Source organism: Apostichopus japonicus, chromosome 12 (genome assembly GCF_037975245.1).
Source record: "Apostichopus japonicus isolate 1M-3 chromosome 12, ASM3797524v1, whole genome shotgun sequence".
Classification (NCBI taxonomy): domain Eukaryota; kingdom Metazoa; phylum Echinodermata; class Holothuroidea; order Aspidochirotida; family Stichopodidae; genus Apostichopus; species Apostichopus japonicus.
In genome coordinates, this window is record NC_092572.1 from 6,794,334 (window position 1) to 6,813,700 (window position 19,367).

Below are 19,367 nucleotides of genomic sequence, written 5' to 3' on the forward strand. Positions count from 1 at the left end.
TAAACTTAGCAAATATCCGTTAATTTACACGTTACTATTTTCGCTGCAGGAACTAGCGCAAAGAAAAGAACAAGAAATAATCGCACTGAAGGTAAGTACGGATACAATGTTTAGGTTTAGGTTCATAACAAACAATCTACAAACAACATAAGAGCATATTTAAAAACAATAACATATACCTAACACTTGTCACTACTTTGGGGATTTAATTGCATTGGAATATGACACAGAGAAGAATTTAATGAATACTAGTTGGACATTCAACATACGATAGATTCGAAATATTAAAGTAGCGTCCATGGTTTAACATTCATCGTAATGAACAAACATTGAGTAAGTAGTAATGTAATATCAACAAAACAGCATTGAAAACCAGACTCAAGATTAAACTTTAAGTACTTTTCCACGAATTATGTTGATGTGTTTAGTTCAAATATAATATATAGGAAAGAATCTTCAATGTGAAATATTTCATAGAGTGATACCACAGTGAAAAAGGCGATCATTATATAGGCCCATCTTCTTAAGCAAAAAAATCAATTAATATCATATTTAATTCCAAAACATGTCTCATGAGTTTGTGATTTATATCCTGACTGCTTGTTGAAAACAGATCATCATTCTAAATAGTATTCATTTCGTCTATGTTTTCTGATACAGGCATACACAGTAGTAACAATTATTAACAACGTTCATTGGAAGATAACACGCACTTAATTGCTGTTTTGTATATGGAATTGCATATTTCTGTTGTAGGATACATTGAGGCGAAAAGATGAAGAAACAAAAGGAGGAAGGAACGAAACTTTCAAGTTAAAGGTAAGTTAGATTCCCAAATATGACGCATGGCCTGTTTATGACAAAATAACAGCAAAAGAATGAGTTTTCGATATCATTGGACACATGCAATAACCTGCCGAATCAGCTGTTTTATTTTTTCCGGTTACTTCAAAATGGAGTTACCCAAAGTAACCTTACAGATGAACAAAGAGTTAAATTGGACAACTTAGCAGTAAATGGAGCAAAAAAGGAGAGGTAAGATGAAAGGAAAGAGCGATGAGTGGATTAAGGAATACCGGAAGTATCATATTGTGAGGGGTTTAACAGCTGAAGGCAAATATTAATGGAGTTGAATAACCAGAAAAGTAGTTGACGAATAAAACCCGTGAATGTGGATTGCCTGGGATGGAAACGTCAGGCCTACTAACTTTTACGTATTTAACACTCAGGCTTAATATTTTACTTTAATAAGATGTTTTCTAAACGTTTTCTTCTTCTCCAGGAATTATGAGAACTTAATTTGTTTATTAGCTATCATGCGTCATACAAGTTGTAAATAAGTCAAGATCATGCCCAACAGCTAAGACAAAACGTAGCGCATAAATTATTTACTTTCCATAAAATTGACATGCAGTTTATTCGAATAAAAGTATAAGAAGTTAATGAGCCGGAAGGAAAAAAGAACAAGTTTAATGTTCATTCAAATGGCGATATTCTATGGTTGCTTGTTTACTTTCTGTAACTGTATGAGAACCATTGAAAAATGCTACAGGAAAAACCACCGTTGCTGAGTAAAGATATCATAATTACCAGTATTTGTTTCAGTTAGACATTACACTCAATCCTTAATAGTTTAGACGACGGCTGAGACACAGTTTCACTGTGGCTCAGAAGATCAATTTCTTGCCAAACCCTGAGCCAGAGATTGCAATATTTTGTAAGCAGTTGATTGGGTAGGGATACCGTTTTATAAATGACGGCGAAATAGCAGTATAGGCCAAAGCATTTGAGTTATTTCATTTGTAATGAAATATTTGAATAAAAAGAATACTGTGGTGATATTGATTTTGCCACACCATACTATCACATTTTCTATTAGTCTTTTATTGTGCTATTTTAAACTTAGCAAATATCCGTTAATTTACACGTTACTATTTGCGCTGCAGGAACTAGCGCAAAGAAAAGAACAAGAAATAATCGCACTGAAGGTAAGTACGGATACAATGTTTAGGTTTAGGTTCATAACAAACAATCTACAAACAACATAAGAGCATATTTAAAAACAATAACATATACCTAACACTTGTCACTACTTTGGGGATTTAATTGCATTGGAATATGACACAGAGAAGAATTTAATGAATACTAGTTGGACATTCAACATACGATAGATTCGAAATATTAAAGTAGCGTCCATGGTTTAACATTCATCGTAATGAACAAACATTGAGTAAGTAGTAATGTAATATCAACAAAACAGCATTGAAAACCAGACTCAAGATTAAACTTTAAGTACTTTTCCACGAATTATGTTGATGTGTTTAGTTCAAATATAATATATAGGAAAGAATCTTCAATGTGAAATATTTCATAGAGTGATACCACAGTGAAAAAGGCGATCATTATATAGGCCCATCTTCTTAAGCAAAAAAATCAATTAATATCATATTTAATTCCAAAACATGTCTCATGAGTTTGTGATTTATATCCTGACTGCTTGTTGAAAACAGATCATCATTCTAAATAGTATTCATTTCGTCTATGTTTTCTGATACAGGCATACACAGTAGTAACAATTATTAACAACGTTCATTGGAAGATAACACGCACTTAATTGCTGTTTTGTATATGGAATTGCATATTTCTGTTGTAGGATACATTGAGGCGAAAAGATGAAGAAACAAAAGGAGGAAGGAACGAAACTTTCAAGTTAAAGGTAAGTTAGATTCCCAAATATGACGCATGGCCTGTTTATGACAAAATAACAGCAAAAGAATGAGTTTTCGATATCATTGGACAAATGCAATACCCTGCCGAATCAGCTGTTTATATTTGTCCGGTTACTTTACACACAAAATGGAGTTACCCAAAGTAACCTTACAGATGAAAAAAGAGTTAAATTGGACAACTTAGCAGTAAATGGAGCAAAAAAGGAGAGGTAAGATGAAAGGAAAGAGCAATGAGTGAATTAAGGAATGAGGAAATATCATACTCATAGGGGTGTAACAATTGGAGGCAAATATTAATGGAGTTGAAAACAAGGAACGTGGTTGAGGAAGGAAAACCTTTGAATGTGGATTGCCTGGGATGGAAACGTCAGGCCCTCTTACTTTTGAGTATTTACCACTCGGGCTTAATATTTTACTTTAATAAGATGTTTGCTAAACGTTTTCTCGTTCTCTATGAATTATGAGAACTTAGTTCGTTTATTCAGCTATCATGCGTCATACAAGTTGTAAATAATTCAAAGTAATGCCCAGTAGCTATAAGACAAAACATAGCACATAAATTATTTACTTTTCATAAAATTGACATGCAGTTTATTCAAATAAAAGTTTAAGAAATTAATGAGTGGGAAGGAAAGAATAGATACACGTTCTTTTAAAATCGCAATATTCAATATAAATAATAATGCGTCATAAAAGGCGTGAAAAAGGCGATCATTATGTAGACCTATTTTCTTAAGCAAAATAATCAATTAATATCATATTTAATTCCAAAACATGTCTCATGAGTTTGTGAGTTATTTCCTGACTGCTTGTTAGAAACAGATCATCATTCTAAATGGTCTTCATTTCGTCTGTTTTCTCATACAGACATACACAGTAGTAACAATTATTAACAACGTTCGTTGGTAGAAAACACGCACTTAATTGCTGTTTTGTATATGGAATTGCATATTTCTGTTGTAGGATACATTGAGGCGAAAAGATGAAGAAATCAAAAGAGACAGGAACGTAACTTCCAAGTTAAAGGTAAGTTAGATTCCCAAATATGACGCATGGCCTGTTTATGACAAAATAACAGCAAAAGAATGAATTTTCGATATCATTTGGACAAATGCAATAACCTGCCAAATCAGCTGTTTATTTTTTGTCCGGTTACTTCACACACAAAAAGGAGTTACCCAAGTAACCTTACAGATGAACAAAGAGTTAAATTGGACAACTTAGCAATTAATGGAGCAAAAAAGGAGAGGTAAGATGAAAAGAAAGAGCGATGAGTGGATTAAGGAATACCGGAAGTATCATATTGTGAGGGGTTTAACAGCTGAAGGCAAATATTAATGGAGTTGAAAAACAAGGAAAGTGGATGAGGAATAAAACCTGTGAATGTGGATTGCCTGGGATAGAAACGTCAGGCCTACATACTGTTACGTATTTACCACTCAGGCTTTATATTTTACTTTAATAAGATGTTTGTTAAACGTCTTCTTGTTCTACAGGAATTCTAAGAACTTTATTCATTTATTCAGCTATCATGCGTCATACAAGATGTAAATAATTCAAGGTCATGCCCAGTAGCTTAGACAGAACGTAGAGCATAAGTTATTTACTTTCCATACAATTGATATACAGTTATTTCGAATAAAAGTATAAGAAGTTAATGAGTCGGAAGGAAACAATAACAAGTAACATGCTCGTTTAAAATGGCGATATTCCACGGTTGCTTGTATACTTTCTTTTACTCCCAGAGAACGATGGAAAGCGCTACAGGGAAAACCCCCGTTGGTGAGGTAAGATATCATAATTACCAGTACTAAGATTTGTATCTCTAAACATTACAGTCAATCCTTTATAGTCCAGCCGGATGCTTAGAAATACAGTTTACTGTGGCTCTGAAGATGGATTTCGTGCCAAATCCTGAGCCAAAGATTGCAATATTTTGTAACCAGTTGATTGATAGTGATGCAGACGGCAAAATAGCAGTATAGGCAACAACAGAGACAACAGGATTCGGGAGTAAGTGTTTCGTGTTTTAATATGTTCAATAAATACCAAACCATGACCGTGTCAATACCTGAAAGATTTCTGGACAAAAACTACCTAAATTATGATATTGACATTTGTGTCAGTTCTGAAAATTACAGGTTGAATTTAAAAAGTCAATATCTTTTCATTGTATGGCAAAAATGCAAACAAACTGATAGAAAATATGTCACTGGATGTCCCCTTTGTATACTGCCTGATGCAATTGTGGTGTCGAGACTCATTATGTCCTATAATCGATTCATATTGTTAGACTTTCCGACCTTGCTGCCTTAACAGATTGTGGCTTTTTTACTCAATATGACAAAAGTCATTATTTCAGTAATTTGATAACATTAATGTAGCACCGATGAAAAGACAAATAGCAGGCTTTGATTTTTATTCTTGTAACGAAACTACCAAGAGAATGGGACAGGGCAGGAGCTAGGTTGACTAAGCTATAGCAGCTTGAACTCTGCATTTCCTAATGTAACTGTAGGGTTAGTTTTTAATATCAGTAGCGTTACTTATTCTTCTTTATCCGCCTTGGCTCACATGCCTTTCTCGGTTGATTGTGAGTATAAAACCTCATCGGAAGTACAAAAGTACAACTAAATTATATCTAAATTCTCAAACCAATCCATTAATTTGAGAGGTTCTTCATGTGCTTGTTTGTCAGTATTGGCGAGTATTAGATAAAGACTCGCTTGGAGATGTACAGCACTTCTCAACTATTTTTTCCCCATAAAGACATATACCTTGGCCGAAAGTTGGACAGCATACTGCGTTTATTTTCTTGTGATTATGTACAAAGAAAACATGATCTTAATGGTACACATTCCAATTCAATATAGAAAACTTTTAAAATCGTGTCTTGTCGCGACGTGACATTTTATCCAATTCTTCTTTTCATTTGGCAATTTTTCAAAAGCGATGGACTTCGGAGTAGATGTAATGCAGGGGTCTTCAGAGCAGTATCAATATTGTGAAGCTATGAAATAAAATTCACTTGTCAATGGCTATACCTCAAGCAAGCAAACATTAGCTTTCCACTAATTTCATTCGTTACTTGTTACCATCAGCGAAATTATCAACAACGGTTGCAATTCCACCACAATACGTCCCTTCCAAAGAGAAAACTTGAGAAGTATTTGTAAAAGTCTATATTGCCGCACTTTGAGAAGGTTTAATAATTTATTGTATGTACTAGATTTAATGTAAGCTTTCATTTGTAAACATGTCTTCCGAGTTATTACTCTTACTTCAAAGAGATATGCTCATACACGACTAAGCAGGCCGAATTCTAGCTGTTTTGCAATGCTTTAATAAGATTTTTTTTTTCTCTAAACTATAATTTAAGTATTATGAGGAATATGAAACTGTACATTGATAAGAATGCCCCCTTTCTTTCCCCATCTGTCTCTCAAGCCCCTGTTTTTACACCCTTGCAACTTGGTATTAAGAATATCCAAAACGTTTCCATGTTTTATAATTGTTCCACATAGGGTTGGCTCTAATGAAAAGCAAACGAAGAAAAAGAATGGGAACTGATGGTGAAAGACCTCTCTTATCTGCTGGAATCATCTCGACAATACGTTCCATCGGCGTTTTAAACAAATCCCATAGTTTCAATTGTCATGTAAAATATCAAATATTGTTAAACGATCAAAATTGACATTTTCTTTAACTTTTCCAGCTAAATGTGTACACAGGATAACTCTAAACATTTATTTCACAACCCTATTAACAATTATACTATTTTGTAACATTAATGTGAATACTGAAACAGAGTTAGACATCTCTTTCATATATTCCCTTTTAAGGTATATTTTTATGTCGATATATCCAACACATCGGCTTCATGAATTAAACACAAGTCCTTATTAATCTAATCAACACTAAACAACACCTTAGTGACTTATATAATTTGCCCAAGCATTTAGTTTGTTTCACTAAATACATAAATGCGTAAATGTGCATGTTGTATTCCGTAAAATTCGATTCGTCCTAACAAACCATTAAAGGATTGATAGCAATGTTTAATAACAAAATTTTATACCTCAGACAGGAGTTACTAAAAAAATATCTTCAAAAACCCCTCTGCTTGTTATTTTTTCTATCACCTGTTAGGGTAGATATCCACCTTATCCGTTTCATTGCATGTGCTTTTCGGTTTGAAGTAACTGTACACGAAAAGTAAGTCACTGTATAAATTTGATCATTGGGGGGTAAGGGTAATATTTCTCACCGCCTGTTTGATTTCAACCTGTCCTATCCAAAGATTTCAGCCAAGCAAAAACTGCCTATTTCATTCAACTTCCACTTCCTAAGTGAAAGTAGGCCTACGATAAAGTAAACCTGGACAGGATGCGCTATTTCAGTTAGTTTTACCATTGCTTTTCTGAATTTAGATCTGTTATGTAATTTTTTTGGTCTGTAAATATCTTAATTTCTATAACATACTGTGTCAATTGTTATTGTTGTGTTTGGGTATATTTTGTGTACTTGTTCTTCCCTCCTTGAGTCATCAGCCATTGCCGCGAGGGCCTATCAAATTAAGGACTTGTGTGAGACGGACACGGTACACGTAGAAAGCTCCTAAGATTTAACCTGCGTTAACAGTGTAGCAGTCCAATATGGGACTACGGGCTTAAAAAGGTACTTATTACGTCTAAGTGTTTTATGTAGACCTATCAGTTTCATTGTTTGCATAGGCATAGGAGGCGGGGGAGGGGGCTGGGGGTGCAGCCACCAAAGTAAATATTTTTGTGAAAATTCGGGCAATATGAGGAGAATATTTCGGGCACCTACTGAAAGAAATATCAATTGCAATGTGTTTTTCAATGGTTAAACTGATATTATTATGATCATTATTATTGTAACGACCTCCCGAAACTTCTAACCGATATGGAACGGTAAGAACACGGCATTTGATTGTATGATATTGGCATACGATGCAATCACCGAAGCATGCCTATTTGATATGTAGATTAAGATGTTGAACGCGCGAAAAATTTTGGTTATATTTTTTGGGCAAGTCGTTACAGCCCCCCCCCCCCCTCCAAATCAAACTGGGCTCCTACGCCTATGATTGTTAGCCACTATATTTACGAGTATTGAGGCACAGGGCCTTTCTTAATATACTAAGCATCATAGAGGGCCTTCCGCAGTCCTCTTTACTGCCCACCCACGCAGTTCGTCTGCCTCCCCACCCCTACCCCAGTAGGTCCCTTTTTGACATGTAAAACAAATCATGTGAAAACAAACCTAGCAATTAATTAACACATATTTCCTATAAGGCTGCCCCCTCCCCCCCCCCCCCCAGCTAGGCTACGGCTACCATCAGAATGCCGTGCTTTTATATCTTCAATTAGCCTACCTGTGTAAAACGATGAATTAAACAGGGCTTAGAGAAGTAACATTAAGTCCTATTTTTCTAATAGAAAGAGAGTTTACCGAACATTTTATTTTATAACTTACCCTTCTTTTTTTCTGTTTCGGAAGTTCAAAATTTCTAAACATGAGATCTCAAAATAAAGAATGTTTAGATGCAACTTACAAAGCCTGGGTAGTGCCATTTCTGGCTCACTGGGAAACAGTATTTGGCAAACATTTTCTTGCTACTCAATGCGCCAACTGATGGTGGGGCTCCGCTTTCAAAGTGTCCTGGTAGTCCCTTTTAGGGAATGGCCCACCCACTAAGCAATTTTAAAAAGGTCATGGTATACACGCACATCAAAAGCGTGACTATGTAACTTTTGGACCATACAAAATATTCTCCGATGTTCTTTAACAGCCCCCTAAAGATTCTACCTAGGCTACGGCCCTGTGCACGCGTTTACCAGTTTTAGAATAGACCCGGACGCGAAGGTGAACCGTGTCACAAAACTGCCACTTTCCCATTTTGAACGCGCCATCATCTCGCGAACTACCGCCGTTTTAATTGTGTTGCACGTAGCTGGACCAAGCCAGGCACAATAATATTGTACTTTGGATCCTGGGCAATGGTAAAATGTACATTATACGTTATAGACATGACCGTTGACCTCGGTACCCATGGCAACCACGTTTTGATGGTACTTGATCTATAACCTTGGTTCGGGGGGGGGGGGCTGTGAGACTCAAGGGTTCCCCTGGGATACCTTCCCACCAAGTAGGAAAATCGGTCCAGCCGTTTAGATTTTGACACAAACTTGGACATACACTATAACACGCGCTTTCACACACATCACCATCGCACTGATTCATTTTGACTTCAGCAAGAAAACATTTCAACTAAGGAAATACACATACTAGTTTGATTTGGAAGGAGAAACAGAGGGGGAGGGGGGTTGGCATATTTTATTCCTTGATGCTTTATGGACGTGTCCGATGTCTCTCGGCGTTCCGGATTTAACCAAAATTCACAAGAAATAAACAAGTTTTAACGCTTTGATTCGGTCTCAATTTAACCAGCCTAATTGATTGTGTGTCCATTCACCTAGTACTCTAATCGGCTAAACCATGCACTGTGATTAAAATGAGGGAGCTATTAAAATAATTGAATAATAAATTGTAATCATTATTTCAATACACTACATGTTGCTTCCCTTATGAGTAACAACATTTTCAACACTTCAATAATCAACACTCAATAAACGAATCTAAACTTCATTACGATACAAGAACAAGTCACAGTTTATCCTTTCTTTACATCAATTTATTGACGTGAATAAACTCCATTTCAGATTACATTAAGTTTAATATTAACTGTGAATCAAAATCGGGTACAAAACATATCCATGTACCTTGGATTCATCATAGGGCACACATTATTTCCTTCCCTCATGCAACAGTAAATCAGGCTAATAAAAAATTGTTATATTATGGAATAAAAAGGAAAACGCTAGACAGACAGATATATAACATGTAAGCACAGTCTTATAAAAGTGAATAAAATTGGCAGAGCATGATACGGATAACATTGAGGTAGTGGAATACACCTTTATAGTACTGTACGCAATATAAAATATAATATATGTTATCATATTAAACCAGAATATAACAATGGATGCCGTAGAGTACTCCTAGGATACAGCATTGTTGTAGACATTGCCTGTATTTTCAAGGGCGTAGGAACCGGGGGGGCTCCAGCCCCCCCCCCAGTGAAAAATATGGGGGGCGGAAGTATCATTCCGCCCCCCCCCCCCCGCTCCGCAAGTCAGAAAACCCCTTTTTCATTTCCAAATGAGAAAAAAATCTCATTTGGAGCACCAAATTGCATTTAAGGCCAGGTGAAAATGCAAAATTCTTTACAAAATGGAGTGGGAGTTGAAGTGTGCTATATTGCACCAAATTGCATCTGAGGCCACCTGGAAATGCAAAAAAAAATCAAAAGGGGAGGGGGACACCCCCTCCCCTTAGACCCCTCCCCCAGGCCGGCCATCAGTCTTCAGCCCCCCCACTCAAAAGTACCTTCCTACGCCACTGTGTATTTTACTAGTTTCTACGGTTAATTGTTTATCAATTTATATTGATGCAGGTAGGGAATTTGTAGTAAGTCAATTCAGACTTGTATGGCATCATACTATCATTCATGGATTTTTTTTCTCATATCCATTTTATAACTCTAGCAAGATTACATTCTCATATTCTTGCTTGGAACTATGTAACTTTTACTTCTACGCACACTTACGCCGTTGTACGTGTACTACAACTCTATTAAGGAATGACACATAATGATAACAATTCAGTAGTGAAGTGCCAAGTAACATTTTCTGGAATACCTTGAGTGGCAGAAAAAAGTATGAAAAATGTCATAACTAGCAATTTGGTTGTTCCCTACTAATCAATTTAATATACATTAATTCCAATACTTATATCGATGTGTAGAATAACTTTAGAGATACATGCTTTGTTTTCTTTTTAGGGTTTTTGCATAACTTAATTGTTCCTGGTGCAAATTTGTTGCCATAAATAAACAAACTATTTCAGATAAATCCTCCTCCCTAAAGTGTCAAATCAAAGCACAAAATTCAGATTTTGTCTTTTCTATAAAAATGCATTAAAGTTCGTACCTGAGAGAAATGTTACATTTGGATAGGATTAAAGGGATTAATATTAAAAGAAGAAAGAAAGAAAAAAGGTCTGAATTAAATACAATTTGTCATTTCTTCAGGTGTCAAATCTTTAAGGCATCATCTGAGATCTTAATAGCATTTGTTATAATTTGAAGTTCTTGGCATAAAGTTTCATATCTGAAGGCCACACGGATGTTGGGGACGTTGGTTCTGAGGATGTCATTGCCTGCTGGTCCTTCCTTCCTAAAATTGAGTCCTAGCCAGTGCTTCTTCACCTGCATGGAAAATTATCCAGAAGAAAATATGAAAGATTTCTCGGTTTCTTAAATTAGTAAATCAAAAAGTTATGAAGCCACACATTTTTATCACAGCATTTAACAACTGATGCACATGAAATTTGAGGAAGGTAAGGAGAAATGGTCCACAGTGACTTTTGCACAGCACATATTTACCTTCGAATTTACACAATTTTGTTTTCAAACTCAACAGTTACTTATAAATTTGCTTTGAACAGGGAACCAATTGCATTACCTTACCCTGTTGTGTTGACAGTACACTGAACCATATATTGAAATTGCACTGGAAGTGAACTTATGTGTTGTATCTTAGAAATGTGATCAAGGGTTCATAATAAAGATTTACATTACAAATGAGTAATGCTGGAACTCATTTATAACAAAATATGGTATTATGCATGCTAACGTACCTCCTCTTCATAGCCACTCATCATAACACTATTTCTAGCAAGTTCACACATATCACATCTGGTCAGTTTCCAGACTTGGGCAGCTATACTGTATTCCTCCATTAAAGGCTCCTATGAACAAAAAGAATGATCTGAAATCATGAATTGATTTTTGAATATCGACTTATGTTTTTTTTTAGACCAACAAATTATTTTTGTGAGACTGCATTTACAGAGCAATAATTCAGAAAGAAAAGGCAATTTTCATTATGGTCTGCTTGGGTCCTCTTCAAGTTACCTCACAACAGTGATCTTATTAAAATTAGAGAGGTTGGTAGGGTTACTCAGATGAACAAGATGAGAATAATGATTGCACTGCATTTGAATTATTTCTCCAAATTGATACTTTATGCTTTCAAAACAAAGAACATCCAGCACAAAAAATAAGGAAAACCAAACAAGTTAGTAGAACAACTTTACCTTGGTAAAATGGAACTGAAGAGGGCCATCTGTAGACAAAGATAGTTGAAGACCTCTTGCAAAGAAATCTGGGAATGGATTACGAGGGTAGCTTAAGAAGAGGCAGTTATTTGCTAACGGAGATATGGCGATACCGATCTGAGCTAGATAGAACAGGTACTGCAAGACTGGTGACTGAATTGAAAAGAAGAGAAGATATTAAAAGCAGAGAAAAACAAGTCAATACCAACATATCATTCAAAACAGCAACAAAATAATTCAGGTATGTCAACTTTGTGGAGATATCAGCAACAGGAATTGGCCGACAAATTAAACGGTCAAACTTTAGAAATTTAATATGAAACAATGTTCATTGGCTAAAATCTCGGCTGTTCCATTTTAGAAACTTATATCTCAGCTTGGAAAGAAGTTGCAAATCCCTCCCTAATTTCTTATGTTTGTTGTTTCATTTTGCACTTGCATTTCAATGTAGAGATACAAGATTACAACTCTGAGCAGAATTGTTATAATCTTGTCCTCATCAGGTTTACAGCCAGTTAACTCAATTTAGCAATTCAGATCAAAATGCTTGGATATGCTACACTACTAACACACTCCAAAGAATGATAATATGTCTAGTATTTATTTTATTTATTTGTTAACATTCTTCAACAGACAAAATTTTTAAATATGTGATGATTCATATACCTTTACATAGCATTTAACAATTCATACAAAAGGCTTATATCACCACAATCCACATTGCTCCTACCATTTCCTCAAGTTATTCGACATATATCTCATTAACCTGTCTGTATTCTGTGCATGTTTTTGTCCCGTCTGTTATTGTTACTTGTCATTTAGCCCTTGAAGAAAGTCCTGCTAGGATCGAAATGTCAGGCCAACTTACTTTTACACATATATTTTGTGGAACGTTAGAACTTTACAACTCAGCAATAAATTCTGCGCTCACGTAGAGGTGGTATTTTATGCTGGAAACGCTACCGATAGACAAGACATAACTTACCCTCTTCAGTAGAATGCCGTGAGAAATATTTTCAGCAAGTAGGAATGCTGTTACAAGATGATGGACGGCACCAGCCTCTCCGGAATGAGGGCGAAACAAAAATGTGTGCATCCCTCGCTTTCTATGAAAAAAACAGGACAAGACATTCAGTTTATTTCAGAGAAAGTAACAGACTTTCAATTCGATATAAATAAGGGGAAAATGAAGGTATGCAATGTATTGATTTCACAACAGACCAGATATGATTATTCATAAGGAGATTACATTACGATTCCTGCAAAATTAGACAACAGTGTTGCATTATGATTATTGATGGTACTTTAATCATTCTGTGAATTTCTATATATTGGCTTGGAGATTTTAAATACCAAGGTACATTGCTTTGGTTCTGCCCATACATAAGGTATCATACAAGTGCCTTTACCCTTTATGTCACCCTAAACTTATTCCACCAATTAAATCTTTTCATCAGAGAAAGTAACAGACTCTGGGTTTTAATTCGATATAAATAAGGGGAAAATAAAAGATAGATATATGCAATGTATTGATATCACAACAGACCAGACAAGATTATTCATCAGGAGATTACGTTACAATTCCTGCAAAATTAGACAACATTGCATTGTGATTATTATTGAAGGTACTTTAATCATCCTGTGAATTTCTTCATTCGCTAGTCTTAGTAGATTTTTAAATACCAAGGTACATTGCTTTGCTACTGCCCATACATACGATATCATAAAAGCTACTTCATCCAGCAGTCTTTAGCTTTAACTTTATCAGGGATATGCTCAGGAATATTTGGGTGCCAAGCAGATTGTGCAGTAGTGTGATCCACACCCTGGGAGAGGGATCTCATGGGTGGGGTATCCACTCCCCACTGGACAAATTTTGCACATGAAGTATGCTTTAATAGGTGGTGCTATTTTTCCTATTATGTGCCATGTATTGTCCCAGATTTTGGTTATGGTAAAATTTGTTCAATTATCATCAAAAAAGTGCCAGGCGAAAATGTTTAAAATACTGTTTGTGCTGGGCGGCATTCAGAACTGCTGAACGCAGCCGCCCGGTGCCGCCCAGTGTGAGCACATCCCTGCTTTATGTCACGCTAAACTTAATATTTTTCATGAGAATCCAGTTTCATACCTTCTGAGGTTATTGAGGATGACTATGTTTGCATACATGTAGAACAGGTAGTATGAATACGGTGGGTTCTCTGAACCCGTCCACTCTGTCGGCTCTGGGGTATCCTTGGTGAAGGCCTGTCCCTCAGGCTTGGATTCGTCGTCCACCGAGTCAAAGCCAGACACGTACTTCAAGAACTGGTGGAGTTCCGGGTGGGATTTGGGATCCATCGTAACCTCGAACAGAGGAAGGAAAAGGTTTTCCAGCATCCCGCCAAAGTTAGAAATGAATTTGTTTGCATGGTGGATTTGGTAAATTCTAGGTACTTGTATGAGCCACCTAACATTGTCTGAATAGACCTTATTTCTTAATCCCCACTTGGCAAGTCTGTCCCACTCGTCTCGACAACGCCCGTAGATGGAGATTCGGTACTCAGCGTTTTGGTATTTGGATTCCTCCAGATCAGATGCAACCTCCTTTATTTAAGAGAATAATATCAAATGAAATGAGCATAAACTTGTTCAAGAAGTTGTGGCAGTTGGTTGGCAATTGTCAGCGATTCTTTACCAATGCTACAAACATTAATTCAAATTCCAATCGGACAAAACTCAAATTATCTTTTTAGATTTCCATTGGGTGAAAAAAAGAAATAGTACTTTTCTTCACACATTGAACATTAATTACCAACTTATTAATGAGTACATACAATTTTTATAATTTTGGCATTGACAGTCCAGACCATTTTAAAAATTAATACTAATTACAGAGAATAAGAATAAGAAGGAAGAACAACTTGTTTTTCAATATCTTGCTATTTTCTATATTATTTTACCTGGAACTTAAGTCGCAGCCAGATGGGACAATTTCCTAATGTTAATACCACTCTATACTGTCATCCTATATCATGCTTCAAAGCACTCATTCTGACAGTACCAACAGTTCCTAACCTTTATCTGATTCTAATGTTAATACTCATCTATACAGTCATCCCATATCATGCTTCAAAGCACTCATTCTGAGAGTACGAACAGCTCCGAACCTTTCTCTGATATTAATATCATTCTATACTGTCGTACCATATTATGCTTCACATGCACTCATACTGACAGTACCAACAATTCCTAAAACAGTTGGTAGGGGTTATTGTATTTGTATTAATACTTGGGACATTCTAGAAATCTAGTATAGGCACACGTTCAAGATTACATTCTGATACTTGTACTTGAACTTTGTACTCAAACTCTAACCAATACTAATGGGAATGTTAGTGTACTCATACTGTTGTATTCTCACTACCAGTCAGCTGTATAATCTCTGTAATCTGCACTGGAGACAAACAAACACTGGCAACACTAAACTCATTACATATTTATTATGGACACAGAACAATGTGAGAATATAACAGTTCTAGTCCCTCTATCATACACAGAATGTCATTTGGATGTCAAATCAAACTTATCTTAATAATCTGGAAGTAAGTTTTACAACGCTTAAGCGACCATCCCAATGTTGGAGAAGCCCACAAGGACTTATGGATTACAACTATCATGTCGGGTGGCTTCCAATTCAACATTTAAACTCAACTTTGGAATCTTTCCATGTTAGAACATCATTTCAGATGGAAAACCGTAGATTTCTCATGGATGAAAACCCACCTTACTATGACCCGGCCGGGGATCAAACCCGGAACGTCCTGATTGCTAAGCCTTATTGCTTGAAATGTCACTGCCTTTATCCACTGGGCCACAGCACCAGTATTAACTTAATATTGTGACTTACTGACTCAATATTATCAATGAACTAATCAACATTCAGAATAGTTACAAACTCAATAGAGCAATATCTCAATTAGTCAATCACGTATGTTGAATTACTTACCTTGATTATTTCAGCAAAGTAACGGCCCTCTATAAAGTTATCTGTCTTGATGAATATTTCTCTCAGTTTACTTTCGCCTACAGGGTTGAATTTGATGTTGAATTGATCAAACCTGTGAAAAGTTTGACTGTCCTTTCGGATAGAAATAAATGGCACAAACGCATTACATTATATAATGATAAACATTAAACTGACTTTTAAAGATTAAATCTGCCTTCAAGTTAAAACTATGTGAATTTTTATGCAAAAAAAGGTGTGCAAAGATATTTTTACCAACAAAAAACATCCAAATCAATGACCAGCTCATGATTAGGGATTATTAGGGATTAAGTTCATCCGGTTCTCTTTCACATTTCTAATGTCAATGGCTCAATCAAGTTTAGACCAACATAAACTGGTTTACAATTCTCAACTGGAATCAACTTAAGGATATTGTAAATTGGAATCATTTATTGAAATGCAGTATTTTGACCTTAACAACCTTCCTAATTACTCTAATCTTTTAAATTAATTTGATGTCATTTGATACTACACTCTCACAACACTGTATTTTATTCTCTTGTCTATAATCAATTTTCATGTAAAAAAGAATGAAAATGTTTTACCCTTTCCAGTTTGCTTTTGCAATGAGATAAATACTAACAATAACAAGTGTCTGGAAAGCAAAATGTTGAGAATTTGAAGCAATTTGTTAACTACTTTGCTAATTAACCTAGCTTTGTTTGGTAAAATATTAAAGAGGTTGTATAATCACAATCTTACCTAAGGTAATGCCAGGCAGATTTGGTAAACTGTTACAATAAATGTTACAACCTTGTTAAACCAAAATTTGCCTTAATTTAATACACAGTTGTACTGTAATACAATAAGCATGTCAATGTAAATTGTGTTAATACACAGAGGCTGTGTTAAATCAAGGGTCAAAATTGACACTTTATGGAGCCTACAAATGTTGGTTTGTCTAAGCTCCATGTTCAAGAATGTTAAATTTCTGAGAGCATTGTCGCCAAGTGGTTAAGGCAGTGGAATTGTGATTGTGAATTGGGGACCTGTGAGATTTATTGTCAGTTGGGCGCTGTTTAGCTGCTGCCATGTGGAGGGATTGTCTCTCTGTTTGACAGGTTATCGTTGACCAGGATAATATTGTGATGCGCCTTGAGCACCGTTATCGGTGGATATGTCTGCGGTTCATAAATCTAAATACCTGGAATACAGAGCTCTCAAGCTTCACTTGTAATATTTCTATATATAGAAACAGTTTGATTCAAAGCATTGTGTTACATTTGATATAGTCCAATGATCCAATATGAACCGTACCTATACTCTACCTGAGGTCTATATACTGGGTCAGTAGGTTGATATATCAAATATATCTATATACAAAATATGAAGGCTACAGGGTATCATGATGGAAATCTCTGAGCAAACGGGTAAAACGCTATCACTCCTTAAACATTATAAACAGTTATTTATGGATGTATGAATTGCCCACAAAGTGTAGTTTATTGGCATGTCAAGGTCCAAGGTGAGAAGTCACAATAACTGTAACACAGATGTAAACAGACTTTGTGCAATTGAGTGCAGTGCAGAAGTGGCATCTTTGTTGACATTAGTTGTAATTTTTACTGTCATCAAATATTCAATAAATACTATCAGCTCTGCAGCTGAGACTGGTCTAATTCAACTGTCAGGATCCAGTGTCTGTTCAAAACAGTGAAATATAGACAATGTATGAATTACAACAGATCATTATCATCTCCACACAGATGTAGAAACAGAAGATGTTTAGGTTGCTTCCAGGGGCACCCCTGGTTAATTTGGACTAGACCGAACAGATATTGTTTGCAATTTTGCGGTTATTCCTACTCCTCAGGGATGAGCCTGGAGTAAAAAGAAAATGACAGAACTTTGCAAAAATTGTGGCATAGGCTACAGTTTGCGTATACTACAGTGTGTTAGGATAATAGTTTTTGTCCCCAAGGTAGAAAAGAAATCACGGATATTCCGCGAATTTGCGGGAAAATCTCATGCCTGTACTCCTACAATGTTGACATTTTACGGTCATTATTGTTACTTACAGCATGTACATCCAGGGTATCCACATTAAGGTCATAAGGTGTGAGGTTCAAACTTTCAAACACCTAAAAGAAAAATGAGGAAAGAAAAAAACAACATGTAAAAACTTTCAACAACCTACAAGACAAATAACTAAATAAATACAATAACTAATGTCAAAACTTTGTTTCTGTGTATACAGGTATGCAAATCAGTATCTTCACCACAAGAGCGTGGTGGCCAATTGGCTAAGGCGTCGGACTCGTGATCCAAGGACTGCTGGTTCGATTCCTGCCTAGTTCATTACGTTGTCCTTGGGCAAAATACTTTATCTCACTTGCCTCTCTCCACCCAGGGGTTAAATGGGTACCTGTGAGGTAACTTGTCATTGGGCGCAGTATATAACTGCTGCCGACTGGAGGGATTGTCTCTAGGACAGGTTATCATTGACCAGGGGTAATATAACGTCTGTAAAGTGCTTTGAGACATATGGCTGGTATAAAGCGCTATATAAAAAGCAAATATTATTTTTTATTATTTTATAATTAATGGCACTCTTGCAGTCAGGGGTTGCAACTGTTGCAGAGAAATGAATAATTAGAGCTTTCAATAACTAGAATCAAACAACGTTTTCCTGACATCTGGTAATCAGGGTGTTTTACTTATATTTCTGAGCGGGAAACCCAGCCTACTGGTGTAGACATTTTGAGAACAATATCTATAAAACCACTTGCTGAAGGAGATATTTTTGTTCCTTTAAAACTGTAAGTATTGCTTGATTTCTTCAACCAAATTCAAATACAATTGCATAATATCTAAACAGAGAGGTGTAGAGTGCACATTTCTTATGTTTTATTCCTTTGAACCTACACTTGACTACAAGTACAAGACAAACATTCCAAATATCAGATAAAAATATTCTCCAGCCATAAAGCATACCTGCATGGTAAATCAGTGACCAGAATTCACTGCCCAATATCTCTGCTTCTCTCTAAAGCATTATACTGACAACTTGATACCTTACACAGTCAATTCCTTAAATGCTACATATCACAACCCCCCCCCAATCCCCAACCCCACCACCCCTCAACCACAACACACAAGTTCATACATCTTAAGAGAGCAACCATGGAGACAAGGCTACAATTGCTTAGCCTGGCCCTTTTTCCGATATTTTAATTTAAGTGAAGGAATATTATCTTGTCAGGAACTTTTGTAGTCATTGATTTATGCAATCTTTATCAAAAAATGTGCAAAAAGATGGAATATTCATGGATAAATATGCTATCTAATTGTCATAAAATACATGAAGAAATGACTTCACAATGATA

General features: G+C 35.9%; 2 protein-coding genes across 3 annotated transcripts in view; one reads left to right on the forward strand and one right to left on the reverse strand.

The window, feature by feature from the left end:
- Window positions 1–8,672, forward strand: part of LOC139977265 (uncharacterized) — a 32,066-nt gene extending 23,394 nt beyond the window's left edge. The window contains exons 20-25 of the mRNA XM_071986553.1: window positions 10–91; window positions 757–819; window positions 1,947–1,988; window positions 3,693–3,755; window positions 4,475–4,516; window positions 6,254–8,672. Of these exons, the coding sequence (XP_071842654.1) occupies window positions 10–91; window positions 757–819; window positions 1,947–1,988; window positions 3,693–3,755; window positions 4,475–4,516; window positions 6,254–6,265 (304 nt within the window). The 3' untranslated portion in view covers window positions 6,266–8,672. The remainder of the gene's footprint in view (window positions 1–9; window positions 92–756; window positions 820–1,946; window positions 1,989–3,692; window positions 3,756–4,474; window positions 4,517–6,253) is intronic.
- The window catches only part of LOC139976869 (AMP deaminase 2-like), a 107,399-nt gene that overhangs the window by 80,290 nt on the left and 7,742 nt on the right, over window positions 1–19,367 (reverse strand). Inside the window, exons 7-13 of one of the 2 annotated variants that reach the window (XM_071985731.1) lie at window positions 18,060–18,122; window positions 15,982–16,113; window positions 14,125–14,579; window positions 12,979–13,099; window positions 11,973–12,146; window positions 11,514–11,624; window positions 10,551–11,082 (exon numbers count right to left, since the gene is read on the reverse strand). In XM_071985731.1, the coding sequence (XP_071841832.1) occupies window positions 10,909–11,082; window positions 11,514–11,624; window positions 11,973–12,146; window positions 12,979–13,099; window positions 14,125–14,579; window positions 15,982–16,113; window positions 18,060–18,122 (1,230 nt within the window). In that variant the 3' untranslated portion in view covers window positions 10,551–10,908. Of the gene's footprint in view, window positions 1–10,550; window positions 11,083–11,513; window positions 11,625–11,972; window positions 12,147–12,978; window positions 13,100–14,124; window positions 14,580–15,981; window positions 16,114–18,059; window positions 18,123–19,367 lie in introns of those variants that run through there. The other variant, XM_071985732.1, reaches the window with a different exon arrangement.